Here is a 24,383-nt window from a genome sequence, read left to right on the forward strand (position 1 = left end):
ATAATCGAAACCCGATTTTTGGCGTCCTCAACTGCAGTCCATCACGGAGATGAACAAAGATCACGGGGGCGTGTCGGAGGCGTGGCAAAGGCGGGACGGGGGCATGGTTATCTGCCAAGGAGAGATGGGCGTCTTTAGCTAATAATCGAAACAAGAAGGGCGTTTTTGACGAGAATTTAGTCCACTTTATTTGGACTCTTTTTTTCAGGTCCAAGTCCCAAAAAAGTGTCCCATATGACCACCAGAGGGAATCGGGGATGACCTCACCGGACTCACCCAGTGGTCACTAACCCCCTCCCACCAATAAAACCCCACTTTACAAACTTTTTATCCCAGCCTGTATGCCAGCCTAAAATGCCGTCCCACCTCCATGACAGCAGAATGTGTTCTATCCTCTGACAGCCTTTCCGTGGTTCTGATGTGGGTCTTGGGTGAGTGTGACACCTTTTCTGTTAAGGGCACTGCAGAGTCACATCAGCAATGCATTGTGGTGGGTGTAGGGTATTGGGCTCCGTGATTCCACTAGCTTGTGTTACATGCTCATGATGTTGGTAGTTGGTAGGCTCTACTCCCATGGTGCTTTTCCCTCTGCTTACTGGGTCAGAGTGTGCCCTGTTTTGTTTCCGGTAGTCCATGAGGTAGTGGCCATTTGTGTAAGACACTTTTAGATCCCTTTCATGTGTTAGCCATGTTACAGCACTTAGTTCTTACCTTGAATGTTGCTGAAAGAAGACATCGTACACCATTCTGCCAGCTCTGACCTACTGCTAATCTCAGTACCAGCGAGACTTGTTGCCAGTGGGGCACAACCTCTGATCTGCAGTTAACTGTGAGTAAAGGTGCTTATTCAAATAAAGGACGTTTTCAGCGAGATTAGTCTTCAGGTGTCAACTGCTGTGCCAAGGTTATACACCAGCAACAAGTCCTGTCCCTGGAGCACTTTTAGTGGGTACTGCAGTGCACTTCAGACAGGCAGACCCAGGCCCATCCCCCCCCACCCGTAACACTTGTGGTGGTAAATGGGAGGCCTCTAAAACCCACTGTACCCACATGTAGTTGCCCCCTTCACCCCTAAGAGCTATGGTAGTGTTGTACATTTGTCCCTCCCACGACCAAATGGCTTGGTTTGGGATGTTTCTGAGCTGGGCGTTTTTAGTTTCCATTATCGCAAAAAAAAAAAACCCCACCCATCTCAGAAGGGACCAAATCCATGGCATTTGGTCCGTCCAAACCGTATTTTTGAAATGAAAGATGGACACCCATCTTTTTCAATAATACGGTCTGACCCACCTCTTCACATACCCGTTTTCGGACATAGACACCCATGGAGATGGGCGTTCGCGTTCGATTATGCCCCTCCACGAGGTGTATTTTCAAAGCACTTAGACTTACAAACTTACATAGGAGTCTATGGAACATTTTAAGACTAAGTGCTTTGGAAATGAGCCCCAATGATGAAATGAGAAGAACGGTGAAAAAAAAACTTAGAGGAGCAGCCAAATATATTCCGTGTATTAAAAAAGGAGGACGGAAGACCAAACAACAGCCGGCGTGGTTAAAAAGTGAGGTGAAGGAAGCTATTAGAGCAAAAAGAAAATCCTTCAGAAAATGGAAGAAGGAACCGACTGAAAATAATAAGAAACAGCATAAAGAAAGTCAAGTCAAATGCAAAGCACTGATAAGGAAGGCTAAGAGGGACTTCGAAAAAAAGATTGTGTTGGAGGCAAAAACACATAGTAATTTTTTTTAGGTATATTAAAAGCAGGAAGCTGGCAAAAGAATCGGTTGGATCACTAGATGACCAAAAGGGGCGATCAGGGAAGATAAAGCAGTAGTGGAGAGATTAAATGAATTCTTTTCTTCGGTCTTCACCGAGGAAGATTTGGGTGGGATACTGCTGCCGGAAATTGTATTCAAAGCTGACAAGTCAGAGAAACTTAATGAATTCTCTGTAAACCTGGAGGATGTAATGGGGCAGTTCTACAAACTGAAGAGTAGCAAATCTCCTGGACCGGATGGTATTCATTTCAGAGTACTGATAGAACTGAAAAATCAAGCATGGTACCGGAAGATTGGCCAATGTAACGCCGATTTTTTAAAAAGGTTCCAGAGGAGATCCGGGAAATTATAGACCGGTGAGTCTGACGTCGGTGCTGGGCAAAATGGTAGAGACTATTATTAAGAACAAAATTACAGAGCATATTCAAAAGCATGGATTAATGAGACAAAGTTAACATGGATTTAGTGAAGGGAAATCTTGCCTCACCAATCTACTACATTTCTTTGAAGGGGTGAACAAACATGGATAAATGTGAGCCAGTTGATATGGTGTATCTGAATTTCCAGAAGGCGTTTGACAAAGTACCTCATGAAAGACTCCAGAGGAAATTGGAGAGCAGTGTTCTATTGTGGATTAAGAACTGGTTAAAAGATAGAAAACAGAGAGTAGGGTTAATTGGTCAGTATTCTCAATGGAGAAGGGTAGTTAGTGGGGTTCCCCAGGGGTCTGTGCTGGGACCGCTGCTTTTTAACATATTTATAAATGACCTAGAGTTGAAACCTTCTGCTCAGTGTGCTGCTGCGGCTAAGAAAGCAAATAGAATGTTAGGTATTATTAGGAAAGGAATGGAAAACAAAAATGAGGAAGTTATAATGCCTTTGTATCGCTCCATGGTGCGACCGCACCTTGAATATTGTGTTCAATTCTGGTTGCCGCATCTCAAAAAAGATATTGTGGAATTAGAAAAGGTGCAGAGAAGGGCGACGGAAATGATAAAGGGGATGGGATGACTTCCCTATGAGGAAAGGCTAAAGCAGCTAGGGCTCTTTAGCTTGGAGAAAAGGCAGCTGAGGGGAGATATGATAGAGGTCTATAAAATAATGAGTGGAGTTGAACGGGTAGATGTGAAGCATCTGTTTGTTTGCGCTTTCCAAAAATACTAGGACTAGTGTTAATATGTGGCCTAGCTTCAGACCTACCACTGGAATAGTGGTGGGCTAAGCTACACAGCCTAAAGCAACTGAAAAAGTATTGACTAGGCCAAATAACAAGCTAATGATTTCTTATATGAGAATCTGCAAAAAGCAGGTCTGAACAATGAGTCTTAACACAACCAGGTACAACTTTCTAATTGAATATAGCACCTATAATGAAAGGATAATGGGTAAAAGGAATAAAATGAGGTTCTTAAAATGGGACATATTTTCCATAAGATGGCACACAGATCATGAGATGTAATGAAAGGTATTACAAAAGGAAGATGTGAAACTGATAAAGATATTTTGGTAAACGAGAAAAACAAAATGTTCCAAAAACATGTTGACTTTAGCGGATATGGGGCAATCTCTTGAAATAGCTAGAACGGAAAGACAGATGGTACAGATGGCCGGATACGAAAGTATGATCTCAGAAATTGAGAAATATTAGAAAAAAAAGGTACCTCACAATAGACTTGTATTGGGACTTGGGGCTATAAAAGAGATAAGATTTTGAGAGAGAGTTGGAGTCCTCCCCAACGCTTTTCTCGGACAGCTGAGCCCTGTGCGACTGAAACCAGATCTGTTTGATGTCTGTACTTAATTGAAAACTTGGTAAGAATAAAGTCTTCTTTCTGAAATCTATCTCTGTCTTTATTTCCAATAATTCTTTACCTGTCATTCTAACTAAAAACTAAGCCACATACGATTAGCACACACTTTTTACACTAAATTTTATAGATTTCTAATACCATATATATGGGAACTTAAATGGGCAAAGATCTACTTAGATCCTGGCAGACGGAAGGCCATGGTCATGGACATTATCCTAGACTTACGCCTTCTGGTATATACACAACAAAGATATCACTGGGATGAAATATCAAAAGGATTTAGGCAGGCGGCCCAACACATACTCGAAGCGCAGACCCCTTGTCCCTGGAGAAGGGTATTCCTGGGGCGCTAAGAGGGCCTTTAAAATTTACACTAGGGGGCATGCAATGAAGCTACAATGTAGTAAATTTAAAACAAATCGGAGAAAACGTTTCTTCACTCAATGTGTAATTAAACTCTGGAATTCGTTGCCAGAGAATGTGGTAAAGGTGGTTAACTTAGCGGAGTTTTAAAAAGGTTTGAACGGCTTCCTAAATGAAAAGTCCATAGACCATTGTTAAATGGACTTCGGGAAAATCCACTATTTCTGGGATAAGCAGTAGAAAATGTTTTGTACTTTTTTGGGATCTTGCCAGGTATTTGTGACCTGGATTGGCCACTGTTGGAAACAGGATGCTGGGCTTGATGGACCTTTGGTGTATATTTCTCATTGAGAGAGAAATTCAGAAAGCATGCATGTGTCTCCCAGAGAGAAAGAGAGAGTGGGTGTACATGTGATCCTTAGAGAGAAGAAGAAACAAAAAACAGATAAGTGCCAAATTTTCAATGCGGAAAAACAATCTAATGGATGCAAGGCACCAAAACAGGGTAGAAACAGCAGATCCTTATGAAAATACACTTACCCACCGATTTATAGAATAGCACCTAAGTATTTCTGTGTGAATCTGCAAAGGGGGCGTGGCCATAGGAGCAACATGAGCAGGTCAGGGGTGTTCTCTTAAAATGTGTGCAATGTTATAGAATAATGTGGATCTGCACACAACATACTCGCTGGGATTTACACCTGGTTTCAGTTGGTGTAACTCCTTGTGCCCAAAGTTGGGTGCAGACCCCAGTGCTATGTGCAATTCTGTAAAGGGTGCCATTCACGGAATGCCCGTTATAGAATACCATTCAGCGCTGATTTTTATTGTGAGCCAAATTTTGAGCACCATTCACTGAATCCAGCCCCATATGTTTCTCTGACTTAGAATCTCATTTTGAAGCCTCTTGTTCTCAGAATAATGAACATTTTGGACTAATGTGCTTAGGACCAAATTCTATATATTGCATCTGAAAAATCGGTGCCAATTAAAGACAAGCTTAGCATGTGCACAACTTAATTGAACAACAAGCTAATCAGCGCTGATAATTGGGTGATAATCATCAGCACAAAATGACAATAATTAGGATTTAGGTGCATATCCGATTCAATAACAGATTGCGCCTAAATCTTACCACACATAACAATTAGGGGGCGTTCCTGGGGGCGTTCACAGATTTTATGCACGCTGATACAGAATCATGCCTATGTACGCCTAACTTAATGCCAGTATTGTAAACAACTACAGTTAGGCCCAGCTTAGTGCTAAGCGCAATTCTATAAAGGACGCATACTCTTTATAGAATTACGTTAGTGTGACATTATCGGTGCTGATTTTTAGGCGCTACTTATAGAATTTACCCCTTAGTTAACTAACAGAGCTTGTCTGAAACTGTATTAATGCATGTTATTAAAACTACCCCTAAGTTTGTATCTAAGACAAGTGAGGGTGAAGTAACCTGCTCGCGGTCACAAAGAGAATAAGTGTATAACTGGGCACCTGAAAGGAGTCTATTCTGTAAATGAACATAGGTGCCTAATTTCCTTTATGGAATACTGGTGTAACCATGAAGATTTGATTTGCACCTAGAAGTTAGGCATGAGACTCTCATCAGTCATAGAGCTGATTTAAGTGTGTACACCTAATTTCCAGGATTCTGTAAGTTACACACATGAGTCTTGCCTATGATCCAACCAGACTCTGCCTGCATGGATGCCTACCTGCAAAATATACACATGTGCATTTATGTGTACAAAACACAAATATATATGCCATTATTCTGAAGATTTACATATGTAATCAGCACATAACTGTTAACACATATTTTACAAAATTAAAAGTGCCAGCAGGACGTGAGCCCTGGCTTTCCTGGTTCTACTGCTCTAATCACTAGGCTACTCCTCTAGTCCCATGTGACAGTAAGTGATAGGAGTTAAAGATTTATTTTGTTCTATTTCCTATTGTTCTCTGTGTCCATGAGGAAATAAAGAATATTGCAACATTCTTACAGTACAAGGAGGCTTTACTGAAAGCCAGTATTATAACTTGACCCATTCCAGATGCATCAGAAGATTTAGAGATTTTGCAGAGTCTGAGAGGACGAGCTCTTCAATTTCCTGCAGTCATGGTATTTAATAATATGAAAATGTGACAAGACAGTGGCCCAAGCCAGAAGAATGCCAGACTACACTGAGAGGGGCATAACCAGCAGAAGGGAAGAAGTGTTAATGCTCTTATGCAAATCATTGGTGAGGCTGCACTTGGTGCAGTGAGTTCAGTTGTGGAGGCCATATTTCAACTAAGGATATAAAAAGACTTAAAGCAGTTCAGATGATGTATGAGAAGAGACTTAAGAGCTGAATGTGTTATCCCAACAGAAGAGGAGGAACATATGATACTGACATACTGTAGAACATGAAATGAAGCTGCAAGGAGGTAAACTTAAAAGCAACAACAAGAAATACTTTCACAAAAGGGGTGGTAGAAGCCTAGAATGCTCCTCCAGTGACAGAATTCGCAGAGGCATGAGATAGACACAGAGGATCCCTATATAGCAAGAGGATGGGATTAAAGCAAAACTTAAATGGTTTTCATGCTTCAAAAAAAAAGGCATAGGGGTGTAGCATGTACAACCCTACATGCAACAGAAGGTACAACTCTAGCTACCTTACTGGGCAGATTTAAATGAGCCATGCAGGTCTTTATCTGCTGTTGTTTACTATATCACAGTAGATTAATTTGTTCATCCAAAACTCAAAGCCATTTCCATGTAACAGGAGCAGATAGAAAAGTCTTTGGTGTAAATATTCAAAAAGTATTGGCATCTAACTCAGGGGCTGTTTTACTACAGTGCACTAGAATCTAGGCTTAATAAGTAGTAATGCTAGATTGTACCATGCACTAAGCCCAGATTTAACGCAGCACTTTGGGGGGGGGCGGTTCAAATATATTTTATTGCAGGTCATGCACTAATGTCATTAGCACATGGTACCAACACAGAGTTAACACAGAAGCACTTACCGCATCCTATTTAGGAAGTACTAAAGTGCTCCAGAGTTAGCCGCATTGAGCCTGCCTTGAGTGGGAAAGCGCGGGGTACAAATGTAACTAAAAAAAAACAAAACTCTGTATTAGCCAGCTAATGCGTGTTAAGTATAACACACTTTTGAAAACAACAAAAAAAGAAGGTAGGCTCAAGGAGGAGGTTGAGGGAGAAAAGAAGGAAGGAAAGAAAGGGGGGGGGGGGAAGATGCCAGACTACAGCCAGGAGGGAGGGAGCTGGCAGACAGAGTGTGGAAAGATGTTGGACTCGGGGGGGGGGGGGGGCATGATGCCAGGGGGTGTTGCATTATCTCATCCCTGCCTCAGGTGGCAGATTGCCTTAGACCATCTCTTGCTTTGGTCTTTGAATATCCAGGTGTCTCTGTCGATCTGGAATTTAACCGGCTACCAGCTGATTTTCGGGCCAGTGCCGGGTTAATTCAGTGCATAATGTTAAGACAGCTGTTTTGCTGTCCTAACTTTATATGGTTACTCACCTGGTTAGTGTACTGAATATCTGATTGTTTTGTATTTAATGAGCTGTTTAATTTTGATTACAGAATTTAAGAATAAAGAAGTGTATTATTGTGATTTGTTTATGACTATGTTTGTTCTGTTTTTAATTTTATTATGTGTGTTGATATGGAAACCACCTAGGTTATAGGTGGTATATACATTTCTAAAATAATTAAATAACACTAACTGTGCCCCCAGCCCACCCCTAACCTAGCCGTTTAGGAGATGGTTGGTTAGCGGTGATATCCAGCAGCACTACCTAGTTAAGTAGCACTGAATATCAGTGACTAGCTAGCTTTTGCCCGGTTAAACTCTTTTGAATATCTACCCCTAAGTGTGCAGTTGTCAGAGAACCCTTATAAAAATTCTTCATTTGTCTTCAGTTGTAGTATTGCTTTTAAGGTCACCCTGAAAGTGGTTGAATTACTGCCCATTACAACATGATTTACAAATATTGGATGAACTGGGGCTAAAAGCTCCCCAGAGGCTGAGTGTTAAAACATGATTTATCATTGAAGCATTAAGCATGAAAGGAAGAAATTGCTTTAGTTTTGACTGGCTTATTACAACAGTAAGGAATTTGCACTTATGCAGGAAGTTCCCTGGACTCAGACATGATGTTAAAACCGTCAACTTCTTAAAGCCATTTATTCTTCCAGTCTGCATTTGGATGTTCCCATGTAGTAGACATGAAAATTGCAAGATATTCTATGTTTGCTTATGTTTATTATACATCTTGATTTACTGCCATTCATTATAGATCACAGTGGTGTACAACTATGAGTATTAATAGTAGAAACTGAGGAAATGTAAATCAGATAGGACTGTGTTAGAAAAAGAAAGAAATGAAGAAGGAAAACATGGAATTGCCCCTCCCCCCCACACACACAGAGCCCTCAATCTTCAAAGCTGGGGGGGGGGGGGGGGGGAGCCTAGAAGCACAACTTAACTTTGCCAGGGAACCTTGTGCAGTATGCTAAAACATAACAGGATAATCTGTATTAAATAAAAGTCCTTCTGTTAATCACAGGTGATAATGACTTCTGAATGAGTTAAATTAAATTGCAGTAATCCTGTCACAAAATATCATGACAGTTTTGTATGTAAGTACTGCATCATTTTCCATAGGGTTGCTCCCATGCTTGCACCTAAGTGATTAAGAGGTTTTTTTTTACTAAAGCTTAGCATACGCTAACAGAATTAGCACGTAACCTGGTTAAAAGTATAAGTGAGGATCAACAAAGTGTATATAGATTTACCTATGTTCAGCATAGGTATTCCTTGGTGGGTGTTTAGCTTGAGGGAGAGAAATAGCATTGCTTGGGTTGTATTTTCAAATCTATGCACGTTATTTCCAATTGAAAAATTAACACACAAAAAAGCAAGTGAAAATGTCTGCAGGTACGTTTACCCCAAGGCAGTTGTCAAAGGGAAAGTACACTCATATTTTCCTTTTGAAAATTGGTGCAAAGCCTGCAGGTAAAAATTCTACACACTTTCCATCTATAAGGGCTGATTTCAAATCTCTCCTGTGTATGAATTGTTCATTTAATTGCAAGAAAAATGAGGATCAGTTCAAACTATGATGCAGTACAAATTTTGCACTGTGCATAATCCACATCATTTGTGCTTTGAGATACCTAGGTGATAATCTAACACTAACATTTCTGTGCAACTGTTGAGACCCGGAGGCATATAAGTGAAGAAATATCAAAATAAGGTTTTCTTTTTCAGGATCTGAGAACAACAGTAGTGGTGCTGCCCTCACTATAAACACAATCAACCTGGAAGCCTTTAAGCAACAACCCTTACCTTCAATACCTACATGCCCTGTGCCAGATCAAAAACAAAAACCCAAACTGGAAGGCGTGCTCGTGAATCACAATGAACCGAGATCTAGTTCTAAGATAGGCCTGAGAGTACATTTTAAGCTGCCAGAAGATGATAAAGGCAGTGAAGCATCATCAGAAGATGGGGTGATCAATGGGCAAACATTGAGCACATCAAGTCCAACTTCACCTACAAAGGAACCTCCTCCAGTACTGGCCAAACCCAAACTGTAAGTATAAGACATTTACAATTGTAATCCAGATTTTAGGGGTGAACTTCTTCTAGAACTATTGTTATGAGTGTAAGGGGTCCACACACCCATGAGTTGACTTTACAATTTAACATCTGAAATAATGAACTGTCACAGGGCCAACCTTTACCTCAGCTAGGTGCCCTGGAATACAGGATCCACCTCATAAAAAAAGAAACTCATCCTTCTCTCTCAAAGAAAGAGGAATATTTGAAATTAGTTTGTTGCTGCAACGGAATTTAACATGAGTTGACTGCATTTTTATACGTCAAATATTCTCCGTGTTACTGTTTGTACCTACACTCAGGACCCCTGAGGAAAGCTGATTGCCGAAACACAGCCCATGTTGGGTCTAGTCTACACTGGCATTCTTTGTTGGAGAATAAAATTGATGTTGTGGAGAATCGGACTTAATAAGTTCTTGGCATCATTTCTTCCCTTCCACTTTGTGACTGTCTGCTTGACTACTGTGGAAGGTTTTTTTCCCCCTCTTTTTTTTAAAAACTTTTATTTATAACCATTTAAATTTTTACAAGCGATAAAACAACTTGCTGGAAATACAGAGAAAGTAATATGTAGGAATTATTTCAGTCAGGTAATTCTATTCTCTTCCTTAGACCACTAAATAGGGAGAGTGAAACAAGATAAGGAGATCAATTAAACAATAAACAGAAAAAAAAACGTGGTATTAACCTGATAATCCCCAGATATTACTCGTCTAATTCATTATTCCACATTGATCATCTGGTTGGCTTTTTCAAGGCTATACGGTGTATAGTCAAATCATTTCATTGAAAACATACTTATTGTCCAATATTAGTTAGAAATAATACATCTGATTACATTCTTTCTCTTTTAAAAACCAGAAGTTATTTAACAATACATATACTTAAGTCTCTAATTCAAATCCCACTGATTAAAGTAATCCCAGTTTTCACGGGCTTCACTCCTTTTAAAGTAATAATTTGAGGAAATATTTCTGAGGAAAACTTTAGGAGTCATACCCGGAACTCTGGGAAAAACAATAATCTCGATATTAATCATCTATAATAATATTCATTTTATTATTCAAAATTTCTGGTCTATTATCATTTTCAAAATCATAACCACTTCTTGCTCATACAGAATCATTTGTTATATCGATTTTTTACTCTTAAAGGGTTCAGTTGTATTTTCCATGTAACTCTCTAATAAAATTATATCTGAAACAAAATTATTTACTGCCACCGTTAGGTCCCGAAGCGCCTTCCAGATGGTATTCAATGTAACCTCCATGGGAGCCAAAAACTCCAAGTTGATTTCTCATAGGTGTTTAGGAGTGGTTCCGCTGATTCGGGTTCTGCTATAAACGTCCTCCGTTTCAGCATATACCTCTAACTCACTCCTCCACTCCTTTGGACATGGTGGTTGAATAATTTGGGAGCGATGGAGTTGTTTTTTCCAGGTCCAAGAGCGTCGACGCTCCTTCGCCAGCGCTAATCAAAGGACTCGCCAACCCTTTCATCTGTGGGCAGTTCGTCGCGCAGCGGTCCCGCACTTGCTGCTCAGGGGATAAAACGCTGGCCATCGGCGGCTGACCGCTGGTTGTCCCCTTCCTCTCAGTTAAGGTAACTGCAATTGCAGAGAGGAAATTTACGTAAGGAAGACGAAACTTCAGAGGGCAGCTGGGCCGTTGGGCATACGAACATCAGGTCACCATCTTACCACTCTCCCAGTTTGGGACACTCTTTGTCTGATTTCTCCTCAGAGGCCTGTCTGATATGGGTAACCCTTCAACATAGCCCTCTAAGTCATTGAAACACACAAGCCCCTCCACCACTACAAGGTGATGTCCCTTCGGAGGGGTTTTTCCCCTCTTTTGCTTGGTTACACTCTGTTAAACATAGATATCTGGATAAGATGGTATGGTAATAAAGTCAACAGATATAACTAAAAAATAATTTAAATAAGATGTTATGAATATTTAGGTTTAAATTAACTGTTTGAACTCTTTGAAACTGTTCAAAATGCAATAAAGTTCCAATATACAAGGTAGAACATCTTATAAACTTATTTAAGCATCAGTTCCCTGTTAAATAAAATCAGCTACATTTTCACAGCTGCCTCCTCATTCTATAAAAAGTACAAAAATATGCACATGTAAATTTGGGCACACCCCCAATTTGCGCACGCATTTTACTTGAATAACAAGCTAATTAGTACCAATAATTGGCTTTTTACAAAGCAATAATTAGATTCAATTAACATGTACACACATAAATTTGGGTGTGGGATCTATGCCTAAACTTTGTGCGCAAGTCAAAAAAGGGGGAGCAGAAATGGGAGAGCCATAGGCAGATCAGGGAAATGGCTTTTAGTTATTCATATAATTATAGAATAAGGGGGCTCTGCACCTATATATAGGTGTGGGCATTTGTACCACATTTTTGTTGATGCAAATGGCTGCACCTAAATGTAGACATGATCCCTGGGCTTAAGTGCTATTCTATAAACTGTGCCTAAAGTAGAATACTGCTATATGCTTTTCCTCTGTGCCAATTTTTAAAGTGCCATTTATAATATTCCCCCATGTGAGCTAGATTCTATATATGGCACCAAAAGAATCAGCATTGAAAAAAGCATTATTCTATAAACCGTGCTTAAAGTTAGGTGAGGTTTATTGAATGGCACTTACACCCAGGGGTCATGCATAAATTTATGCACTGCCATTTGCACCAATGAAAACATGATGCAAATGTTCGTGCCTAAATTTAGACGTGAGCCCCTATATTCTATAATTACATGTGTAACTCAAAACCATGCCCCTGATCCTTCCCAAAATGCACATGACCCTCCTATTTCTGTGCCCCCTTTTTTTGGGGCCACATGTAAAATTTAGGTGCAGATCCCATGCCCAAATTTATGTGCATAAGTTCTAATTAGTGCCAATAATTGCTTGTTAAAAATTGGCTCATTATATATTTAAATTGCATGCACAAGTTTTATAGAATTCGGGAGTATATGTGTAGTTCCTTCTTTCTTACAGTTACTGTAAGCTTCAAGAACTTTTACTCAGGAACTCTTTCACCTCACATAAGGTAAGCATGAATATATTTCAAACCAACACTTCTTTCTATACTCTGCTTTCCTTACAATATCATTAACCCTTAAGAACCAATTCTCCTTCTTTTGGCTGCTTTTACTCTAGGTGGCTGGATTCTCTAGTAAATGGCAATGCCTCTCAAGTAAGTATAAATGAAAACTTTACTTATATTTACTTAAAATTTTCCCCTTTATTTTAATGGATCAGAAAAATATCTAGAGTGTTTTTCCAGAACAGTCCTCAAAACATAGTAACATAGTAACATAGTAGATGACGGCAGAAAAAGACCTGCACGGTCCATCCAGTCTGCCCAACAAGATAACTCATATTTGCTGCTTTTTGTGTATACCCTACTTTGATTTGTACCTGTGCTCTTCAGGGTACAGACCATATAAGTCTGCCCCGCACTATCCCCGCCTCCCTACCACCAGCCCCACCTCCCAACCACCGGCTCTGGCACAGGCACAGACCGTACAAGTCTGTCCAGCACTATCCCCGCCTCCCAACCACCAGTCCCGCTTCCCACCACCGGCTCTGGCACAGACCGTATAAGTCTGCCCAGCCCTATTCCCGCCTCCCAACCACCAGCCCCGCCTCCCGATCTTGACTAAGCTCCTGAGGATCCATTCTTTCGGCACAGACTTCCTTTATGCTTATCCCACGCATGTTTGAATTCCGTTACCGTTTTCATTTCCACCACCTCCCACGGGAGGGCATTCCAAGCATCCACTACTCTCTCCGTGAAAAAATACTTCCTGACATTTTTCTTGAGTCTGCCCCCCTTCAATCACATTTCATGACCTCTCGTTCTACCACCTTCCCATCTCCGGAAAAGATTCGTTTGCGGATTAATACCTTTCAAATATTTGAACGTCTGTATCATATCACCCCTGTTTCTCCTTTCCTCCAGAGTATACATGTTTAGTTCAGCAAGTCTCTCCTCATACGTCTTGTAACGCAAATCCCATACCATTCTCGTAGCTTTTCTTTGCACCGCTTCAATTCTTTTTACATCCTTAACAAGATACGGCCTCCAAAACTGAACACAATACTCCAAGTGGGGCCTCACCAACGACTTGTACAGGGGCATCAACACTTCCTTTCTTCTGCTGGTTACACCTCTCTCTATACAGCCTAACAACCTTTTAGCTACTGCCACCGCCTTGTCACACTGTTTCGTCGCCTTCAAATCCTCAGATACTATCACCCCAAGATCCCTCTCTCCGCCCGTACCTATCAGACTCTCCCCGCCTAACACATACGTCTCCCGTGGATTTCTACTTCCTAAGTGCATCACTTTGCATTTCTTCGCATTGAATTTTAATTGCCAAACCTTAGACCATTCTTCTAGCTTCCTCAGATCCTTTTTCATGTTTTCCACTCCCTCCAGGGTGTCCACTCTGTTACAGATCTTAGTATCATCCGCAAATAGGCAAACTTTACCTTCTAACCCTTCGGCAATGTCACTCACAAATATATTGAACAGAATCGGCCCCAGCACCGATCCTTGAGGCACTCCACTACTTACCTTTCGCTCCTCCGAGCGAATTCCATTCACCACCACCCTCTGGCGTCTGTCCGTCAACCAGTTCCTAATCCAGTTCACCACTTCGGGTCCTATCTTCAGCCCCTCCAGTTTATTTAAGAGCCTCCTGTGGGGAACCGTGTCAAAAGCTTTGCTGAAATCTAAGTAGATTACGTCCATAGCTCGTCCCTGATTCAATTCTCCTGTCACCCAATCAAAGAACTCAATGAGGTTTGTTTGGCACGATTTCCTTTTGGTAAATCCATTCTGTCTCGGATCTTGCAACTTATTGGCTTCCAGGAAATTCACTATCCTTTCCTTCAGCATCGCTTCCATTACTTTTCCAATAACTGAAGTGAGGCTTACCGGCCTGTAGTTTCCAGCTTCTTCCCTATCACCACTTTTGTGAAGTGGGACCACATCCGCCGATCTCCAATCCCTCGGAACCTCTCCTGTCTCCAAGGATTTATTAAACAAATCTTTAAGAGGACCCGCCAGAACCTCTCTGAGCTCCCTCAATATCCTAGGGTGGATCCCATCCGGCCCCATGGCTTTGTCCACCTTTAGCTTTTCAAGTTGTTCATACACACTCTGTTCCGTGAACGGTGCTCTATCCACTTCAATCTCATTTGTACTTTTTGCAGTCCATCGCGGTCCTTCTCCAGGATTTTCTTCTGTGAAAACAGAACAGAAGTATCTATTTAGCAAATTTGCTTTTTCTTCATCATTATCCACATAGCGGTTCGCAGTATCTTTTAGTCTCACAATTCCCTTTTTAGTCATTCTCCTTTCACTAATATACCTGAAGAAAATTTTGCCACCCCTCCTTACATTTCTAGCCATTTGTTCTTCTGTTTGCGCTTTCGCCAGACGTATCTCTCTCTTGGCTTCTTTCAGTTTCATCCGGTATTCCTCCTCTTGTCCCTTTTCATGAGTTTTTTTGTATTTCTGGAACGCCAACTCTTTAGCCTTTATTTTCTCAGCCACTTGCTTGGAGAACCATATCGGTTTCCTTTTTCTCTTGCTTTTATTTACTTTCCTTACATAAAGGTTCGTGGCCCTATTTATAGCTTCTTTCAGTCTGGACCACTGTCCTTCCACTTCTTGTATTTCCTCCCATCCCATCAGCTCCTTCCTCAGGTATTCCCCCATTTTACTAAAGTCAGCATGTTTGAAATCCAGGACTTTGAGTTTTGAGTGGCCACCCTCCTCTTCAGCCGTCATATCAAACCAAACCGTTTGATGGTCACTGCTGCCCAGATGGGCACCCACTCGGACATTTGACACATTATCCCCATTTGTGAGTACCAGATCTAGCGTCGCTCCCTCCCTCATGGGTTCTGACACCATTTGTCTGAGCAAAGCACTATGAAAAGCATCCACGATCTCTCTACTTCTTTCCGATTTCGCAGATGGAACCGTCCAATCTACATCCGGCAGATTGAAATCTCCCAACAACAGCACCTCTCTCTTCTTCCCCAACTTTTGAATATCAGCGATCAGATCTTTATCTAGGTCCTCCAAATGTGTCGGAGGTCTGTAGACAACACCCACATGGACAGAGGTTTTATCCTTTCTTTTTAAGGTGACCCATATCGCTTCTTCCTTTCCCCAGTTCCCTGTCAATTCAGTCGCTGTGATATCATTTCTCACATACAGAGCTACTCCTCCACCTTTACGCCCCTCTCTATCCTTCCTAAAAAGATTATAGCCTGGTATATTTGCATCCCATTCATGGGAACCATTGAGCCATGTCTCTGTGATTGCAACTATGTCCAAGTCTGCCTCCAAGATTAGGGCATGAAGGTCATGAACTTTATTGCTTAGACTGTGAGCATTTGTGGTCATCACTTTCCATCTACATTTCCAAGTATGTGTTTTGGTTTTAGTGATTTGGGGGTGTCTTTTCTCTTTGGGTACCTTCATATCTTTTTGTTCCACTTTCTTTGCTTTTTCTTTCTCTTCCACCTCAGTTTTATTTTCAGGAGCATCACAGTGCTATAGTGGAGCAAAGGAATTCTGTAGGGGCAAAACTTGTGAGGGCGGATGCTTCTGTGTCACATAACGAAGCCTGCCTGAGCCTACTGTGAACCATCTATTCTTAGGTGGTATTATCCTTTGAGGCAGTGGTGAGAATTTGGTATGATTCTGTGCAGTATGATTTTGTGCAGTCCTAGAAGTTGCTTTAAGTGCATTCAATTCCTGCTTTACTTTGCTGAGCTCCTGTTTTAAACTAGCAAGCTGAAGACAGATAGGACAAGCTTTAAGTCTCCAGAAGCTTGGTCTTGAAACTAAAGCACCACAATTATTACAGAGAATAAAAGTCATCTTGATTTGTTGAAAAGGGTATGAACAGGTGTACTATGATGGGGTTGTAATTAGGGTGGGGTTAATTTATGATCTGTAGTATATTTGGTAAAGCTATATAGGAAGTGTCAGTCTTGGGGTGGGTGGGCTTAAGCATAAGACCTATGGAATGTGTTTGCTGTAACCTATCTCTAGAACAGCATTGAAATGCCCAGAGCCACAAGTGTAAGGTGAGGGGAATCAGAAAATTATCTTATCTGAGAAGATCCGTCCAGCTTCTGTTCTGTGTAGAGACAAAAACCACGTGGAGAGAAAAAGCTCCACCTGTGCTATGCAATTACCTTACAACAAAAGCAGATGGGGGAGGGGAGGAGTTTCACACAGAATGGAAGCAGAGGGGAAAAAAACATACAAGAGAAACTACTACCGATTTTAAAGCACTTGTTAAATCCAGTTCCTAGATTATCAACTATCAAATACAAATAGCCAATAAGCAGTTTTAAAATCAGTTACATAGAGTACAGATATCAATTAGAAATAGCCACTAAGCAGTTAGTTAGGAAACACAGATTATGAGATCACAAGTTTAGCTGAGTGTGATGTATGTGCAGTGTAGGTGACAACAGCACTTATCGGCTTCCAGCTCTCTTTAAGCTTTGTTTCTTCTCCTTTCTCGGTTAAGATTGGGGCCATTCTTCTCTTCCAGATGCCGAAAAATCCAGCTGAGAACCTGTAACTAACTTTAAAGAAATAAACAACAGAAACTATCTGTCTGTGTGTAAATGTGTGCATTCCTTTGTGTTCCTATAGAAGTCTCAGGATACCCACACTGTGAGACAACCTGTTTACTTGAAATAAACCAATAATTCTTACTTCCCTCCCTAGAATTCCTTTTCATTTCTTTACTTTTATTTCCCTCACTATTCTATTTTCTTCCAGTTTGGCACACTTCTTTTAGAAAGAAAGTATTCCTCTTACAGGTTCACTCACACACAGCAATCAGCAAACTGAGTTCTTTTAAAATTTGCTCTGTTTTTCTTAGTTATCTACAAGTGCCCATAAAATCTCCCCTCTTTCCTCAGAGGTTGGAGCACTCAGGCCCCAATGATCAGTTCCCTGTGTTGTTCTGAAACAGCACCCTAAAAATAGTACTGGATCAGCACAGGGAATTAACGTCCCAAAAGTCAATGCTAATAACATGCAAATTTGGTCATGCTATTAGCACTGATGGTCGGGGGGGGGGGGGGGGGAAGTGTAGGAGGATTTTGCCTGGGCATATGCTCAGGAACAAACCTTCCACACTGGTTTGACAGGTCCAGGCTGTCAAAAGCCTGGACGGGTCAAACATTCAGCTGGAGGTCCATGGGACCTCCTGGGCCCCCCAAAGTCAATGCCTCAGTGGACTAGTGCCCCCCAAGCTCCCACACCCTCTGGAGAGCAACATGGGGGGCTAGAGGTCCAATGAACCTCCAGCCCACCAACATTCCCCCCTGACACGAGGGCACAGGGGGGGCTGGAGGTATGGTGGACCTCTAGGCTCCCTATCTCCCCGACACAAAAAGTAACTCGTTGGTAGTCCAGTAGGCTGCATACCCCCACTTCCTACCCACCCTGGTCTAGCGGCCCCCTCAGCCCCCATACCTTGTAGTAGCAAAGGAGGGAGAAGCACTCCTTCTTCCTTCCAGCACCACCTCTAAAATGGCAGTGCCCTGCCCAGTGTATCCTGGATGCGCTAGGCGGGACTTCCCTACCATATAAGGGAGCTCCAAGGTATTCCCTGCACCCTCACGACAGACCCCCTCTGATCATCCATGTTGGTTAAATGCAGGCGCTAGTGGCCTAGTGCCTGCATTTGCTCTTGATCATCGGGTCCTCAGAAAGCTGTATTTAACTCAAAATTCAAATTAAAGTCCCTAGAGTATTATAAACTGACTGAGAAGTCAAAATCCAAAAGCTTAGACCCAGTTTGAGAGACAAAAAAACCCGAGGAGTTGGCAGATTTGCATACAATACTCCTCAATCCTTTTCAGGATTAATTACTAGGATTCACACACAGCTTCTTTTTACAAAAATGCTTAGCAATATTTTTATAAAAAGCCCTTCAATGCCTTTACAGTGCAGCAACACTTAAATCACTTTCAAATAAAAGATTTAGACTTCAGGAAAAGTTCCAAGATTTACACAGCTTCACTCAGTGGAACTCTGAAATTCACTTTTATTTGAGGCATTCAACGTCAAACCAGATCAAGTTTTCCTTTCTCTCAAAACATTTGCAAGTCCTGGCTCAAATTGCAGTTTCTACATTAACTTCAGCTTGGAAAAATATTTCTTATGCAAAACTAGTATCACTCCTCACTAGTTTCTCTCACAGCTTAACCAAATATAACAATTTCAAAATATTTTCAATTCTTACAGTCTCATACACACAAAATGTCCAGGATGCCTTCTCAACCCCAGGGGGGCTTTATCTCCATAGACTTGTGTAAGAAACTCAAAAAGGTTCTCCAACAGCACAGCCTCTTTTCAAGTGGGAATATTTCACTGTCTCCCATGCTTTCCCTTTCAGATGCTCCTTTACCACCTCTGCTTTATCTTCTTTGTGGACTTTTAGTATCTTCAGAATAGTTTTTGCCCTTCCTATCCATTCTTCCACAGATAAATCATCATCAGGCTTATTTTCGAAAGTGATCGCCGGGCATCTTCCGACATAAATCGGGAGATGGCCAGCGATCTCTCAAAAGCGGCGAAATCCGTATAATCGAAAGCTGCTTTTTTGACAGCATCGCCGCTTTCCTGTCACCGAGCCGGCGAAAGTTCAAGGGGGCGTGTCAGCGGCGTAGCGAATGCGGGACATGGGCGGTCATGGGCGTGGCTACCAGATGGCCGGCTTTCGCGGATAATGGGAAAAAAAGCGGCGTTAAGCAGTATTTCGCTGGGTTTACTTGGTCCTTTTATTTTCAAGACCAAGCCTCAAAAAGGTGCCCCAACTCACCAGATGACCACCAGAGGAAATGGGGAATGACCTCCCCATACTCCCCCAGTGGTCACCAACCCCCTCCCACACTAAAAAAATTAAAATAAAAACCTTTTTTGCCAGCCTCAAATGTCATACCCAGCTCCCTGACAGCAGTATGCAAGTCCCTGGGGGGGGGGGGGGGCGGTGGGGGCGGTCCGCCCCGGGTGCACGCTGCTGGGGGGGGGGGTGCCGCGTGCCGGTCAGCGTCGTTGGTTTCTATGCTCCCTCTGCCCCGGAACAGGAAGTAACCTGTTCCAGGACAGAGGGAGCATGGAAACCAACGACGCTGACCGGCGCACGGCACCCCCCCCCAGCAGCGTGCACCCAGGGGGGGGTCGCGCTGCACGGGGGGGGTCAGCACCCCTCGGAATGCCACTGCTCTGCAATCAAATAGTATCACCTTTGTTCAGGAGTAGTCACCACCTTCCATTCAATCTTCCACTTTTCTAGAATTATGGGGCTCCAAATACAAATCAAGTTTCTTATCAATAAATAACTGGTTAATATTAGGAGCTTCTAGAACCATGCTTCAGGATACTGTTCGTGATGCTATTATTATGTAAGGGATTCCCATACCCATAAGTTGACCTTGCCCTACAATTTACCAGATCTGAAATAATAAACTGTCACAGGGCCAAAATCTACCTCAGGTAAGGTGCCCTGGAATTGGAGGATCCACCTCATGCTGCACAAGCCGGCATGTTTCTGTTACCAACAAGGATGCAGCAGCGGATACTTCGTTTTGCATCCATCAATATGACAGTTCCACGGGGGGGGGGGGGGGGGGGGGCTTCAATCTTTTGACATCATGCTGTCTCCTGTTATTAAATCTCCTTGTGCAGCACAGTACAAGTGCTAGGGGAAGAGGGACAGGAGGCCTTTGAGAAAGCTAGAGAGACTCGTGAGTATCTGGATTGGGGTTTATTGAGAAGTAGAAATGTAAGAGGAATGGATAAAAGTGTGAAGAGTTTACTGTAGCAAGCTGAGAAATAGTTGGCAGCAAGTAAAACAATTTTGTGTGATGGTGGGCAGAGCTGGTTAGAGGCAGTGGGCACAAGAACAGTATACAGCATCAGAAGAGTGTGTGTGTCTGAAAAGTGGAAGCATGTATGCATGTGCATGTGTATGAACAAAAGAGAAACTTTGTATTTGTGTGTATGGATCTCAAGAATGAGAGTGAGCATGCGTGAGCATATGTGTTGACTGAAGAGTGATTACATTCATATGTGTGTGTGTACATGAGTCTGAAGAGTGAGAGTGCAAGCATGTGTGTATCTGAAGAGAATAAGTATGTACATGTGTGTATATATATATATATATATATATATATATATAAATATATATATATATATATATATATATATATATATATATACTATAATAAAACGCAGCCTCAACGTTCTGAGGACACTGACGTCACTGAAGTCACTCACACACCGGTTCGTGGTTTCATGGTGGTGAAGCCACACAACATCTTCATGCCCCGCCCTCGCATCACACGTGATGACGTCGAGGGTGGAACACCAAAACAAATTAACGCATGGGGAGAAGTAGGGAAACACGCTCCGCGTATTTCCCTACTCCTCCCCTTCCAACAAATTCCAGCCGCCGACGACATGCAGATGAACCCGGCCCCTTTCGCCACATAGCCCCGCCCCTTACAACTTACCGCCCCGCCCACAGTAGCACACGCTTAACCTCACCAACCTCCCTCCCCCCCGTCACCTCCCCTCCCCTTACGCGTGTCTCCCTGGTGGTCTAGAGGTACCTGTTCGGTCGGGCCAGGAAAGAAAGAGCCCCCTCTTTCCTCCCGTAGCGGTGGCTTCCTTGCTGCATCGTGTGGGAATCCGGCTCTCGGCGTTTGAAAATGGCCGCCGAGACTTCAAGCTGCCTCGCAAGACTTCAACTCTCAGCGGCCATTTTGAAACGCCGAGAGCCAGACTCCCACACGATGCAAGCTACCACCACCGCTACGGGCAGGAAAGAGGGGGCTCTTTCTTTCCTGCCCCAACCGAACAGGTACCGTAAGGGGAGGGGAAGGGAGTCCGATGCCCGCTAGCGCCCGTTTCATCGGCGCCAGAAATGGGCCATTTTTACTAGTATATATATATATATATATATATATATATATATATATATATACTCTTCGGACTCATGTACACACACACACACACACACACACACATATATATATATATATATATATATATATGATAAATTGTCTATTGTTTATGTTTGACATTCTTGCTGTACACTGCCTTGAGTGAATTCCTTCAAAAAAAGCAGTAAATAAATCCTAGTTAGTTAATTAATTAATTAAGAAATTTGTCCTCTCCCAAAGAAAGAAAGAGGAATATTTGAACTTAGTTGTTGCAAATGAATTTAGTGCAGATAGAGAAAAGGTGTTACACTCTGTTAAATATAGATATCTTGATACGATGGTATGGTAATAAAAGCCAACAGATATTAATGGATACATCTACAAATTTATTTAAATAAGATGTTATGAAGATTTAAGTTTAAATTAACTGCTTGAACTCTTGAAACTGTTCAAAACACAATAAAGTTACAAAATACAAGGTAGAACATCTTATACACTTATTTTAACCATCAATTCTCTTTTAAATAAATTCAGCTGAATTTTCACAGTATGGGCTAGATTCTATAAGTGGCACCTAAAAAATCAGTGCCAAGAAAAGCACTTGAGCGGTATTGTATAAGCCATACCTAAAGTTTGGCATAGCTTATAGATTTAACACTTAAACGGAGAGGTTACACGTAAATTTAGGTGCTGCCATTTGCACCAAAGAAAACATGGTACAAATGCCCATGCCTAAATTTAGGAGTGGAGCAATTATGCGTGTAACTCAAAACCACGCCCCTGATCTGCCTCAGAACACCCATGACCCTCCCATTTCCACACCCTAATTTTCAGGCTGTGTGTGAATTTTAGGCACAGATCCCGTGCTTAACTTAATGCAGATAAGTTCTAATTAAATCTAATTAGTGCCAATAATTGCTTGTTAAAAAGCCAATTAGTGGCACTAATTGGCTCATTATTCTATTAAATTGCGTGCACAGTTCGGAGATGCACCTAAATTTGCCACAATAAATTTTTGGCGATTTTTTTATAGAATTTCCTTCTTTCTTACAGTTACTGTAAGCTTCAAGAACTTTTACTCAGGAACTCTTTCACCTCACATAAGGTAAGTATGAATATATTTCGAACCAACACTTCTTTCTATGCTCTGCTTTCCTTACAATATTATTAACCCTTAAGAACCAATGCTCCTTCTTTTGGCTGCTTTTACTCTAGGTGACTGGTTCCTCTAATGAATGGCAATGCCTCTCAGGTAAGTATAAATTAAAATAAAACTTCAGCTTTACTTAATTTTCCACTTTTTTTAATGGATCAGAAAAAAATCTAGAGTGTTTTTCCAGAACAGTCCTCAAATGTAATGTATGTGCAGTGTAGATGGCGGCAGCACTTACCTGCTTCCAGCTTTCTTTAAACTTCATTTCTTCTCATTTCTTGGTTAATGTTGGGGCCTTTCTTCTCTTCCAGATGCTGAAAAATCCAGCTGAGAACCTGTAGCTAACTTTAAAGAAATAAACAGCAGAAAATATCTGCTTGACTGTAAATGTGTATCTTTGTGTTCCTACGGAAGTCTTAGGATACCTATACTGTGAGACATCCTGGTTACTTGAAATAAACCAATTATATGTAATTCCCTCCCTATAATTCATTTTCTGTTCTCTACTTTTATTTCCCTCACTATTCTAGTTTCTTCCGGTTGGGCATGCTTCTTCTAGAAAGAAAGTATTCCTCTTACAGGTTCACTCACCCACAGCAATCAAAACTCTGAGCTGGCCTCCTTTAAGAGGTGCTGTTTTTACTGAAGGAAATTTTTAGTTTTTACTCTTTTTCTTTTTCAAGCTAACCAAGCTTAGGTCACAAAAGCTCTGGATAAGACAAAAGACAATTCCTTAAAATTCATAGAACTCTTTAAAAATTTTGTTCTGCTTTTCTTAGTTACCTACAAATACCTATAAATCTCTCCTCTTTCCTCAGAGGTTGGAGCATTCAGAAAGCTGTGTTAAACTCAAAAGTTTAAATTAAAGTCTCTTTCCCTTTTAGAGTATTTTAAAACAGACTGATAAGTCAAAATCCAAAAGCTTAGACTCAGTTTTAGGGACAAAAAAACCTGAGGAGTTGGCAGATTTGCACATAATCCTACTCAATCCTTTTCATGATTATTTAGTAGATTCACACACAGCTTCTTCTTACAAAAACACGTAGCAGTATCTTTTTTTAAATAGCCCTTCAATGGCTTTATGGTGCAGCAGCACTTAAACCACTTTCAAATATAAAACTCAGACTTCTGGAAATATTCCATGATTTACACAGCTTCACTCAGTGGAACTCTCTGAAACTCACTTTTCTTTGAGGCATTCAATGTTGAACCAGATCAAGTTTTCTACATTAACTTCATCCTAGAAAAATATTTCATTCATTCATTTAAGTATTTATATACTGCTTAGACCTAAGTAATTTATAGTTTCATTTTACAGGTACTAGGACTATCTCTAGTGGACTCACAATCTAAGTAGTACATTGTACTACGGTTGTACCTTGGGCAATGGAGGGTTAAGTGACTTGCTCAGAGTCACACAGAGCTGCAGTGAGAATTGAACCTGGTTCCCCAGAATCTCAACCCATTGCTGACCATGAGGCAGCAGCAGGAATGTGAACCCAGTTCCCCAGGTCCACAACCTGATACATTAACCATGAGGCCATTCCTCCACTAGTATCACTCCTCCCTTAATCTTACAGTTTTTGCCAAAGCATAACCAAATATAAC

General features: G+C 41.5%; 1 protein-coding gene across 5 annotated transcripts in view; it reads left to right on the forward strand.

Moving 5' to 3' along the window:
* Positions 1-24,383, forward strand: part of MYPN (myopalladin) — a 287,643-nt gene that overhangs the window by 181,609 nt on the left and 81,651 nt on the right. For all 5 annotated transcript variants that reach the window (XM_030203135.1, XM_030203134.1, XM_030203138.1 and 2 more), the window contains one exon: positions 9,246-9,570. In XM_030203135.1, the coding sequence (XP_030058995.1) occupies positions 9,246-9,570 (325 nt within the window). The remainder of the gene's footprint in view (positions 1-9,245; positions 9,571-24,383) is intronic.

The sequence above is a fragment of the Microcaecilia unicolor genome, chromosome 5, assembly GCF_901765095.1.
Source record: "Microcaecilia unicolor chromosome 5, aMicUni1.1, whole genome shotgun sequence".
Taxonomy (NCBI): Eukaryota; Metazoa; Chordata; class Amphibia; order Gymnophiona; family Siphonopidae; genus Microcaecilia; species Microcaecilia unicolor.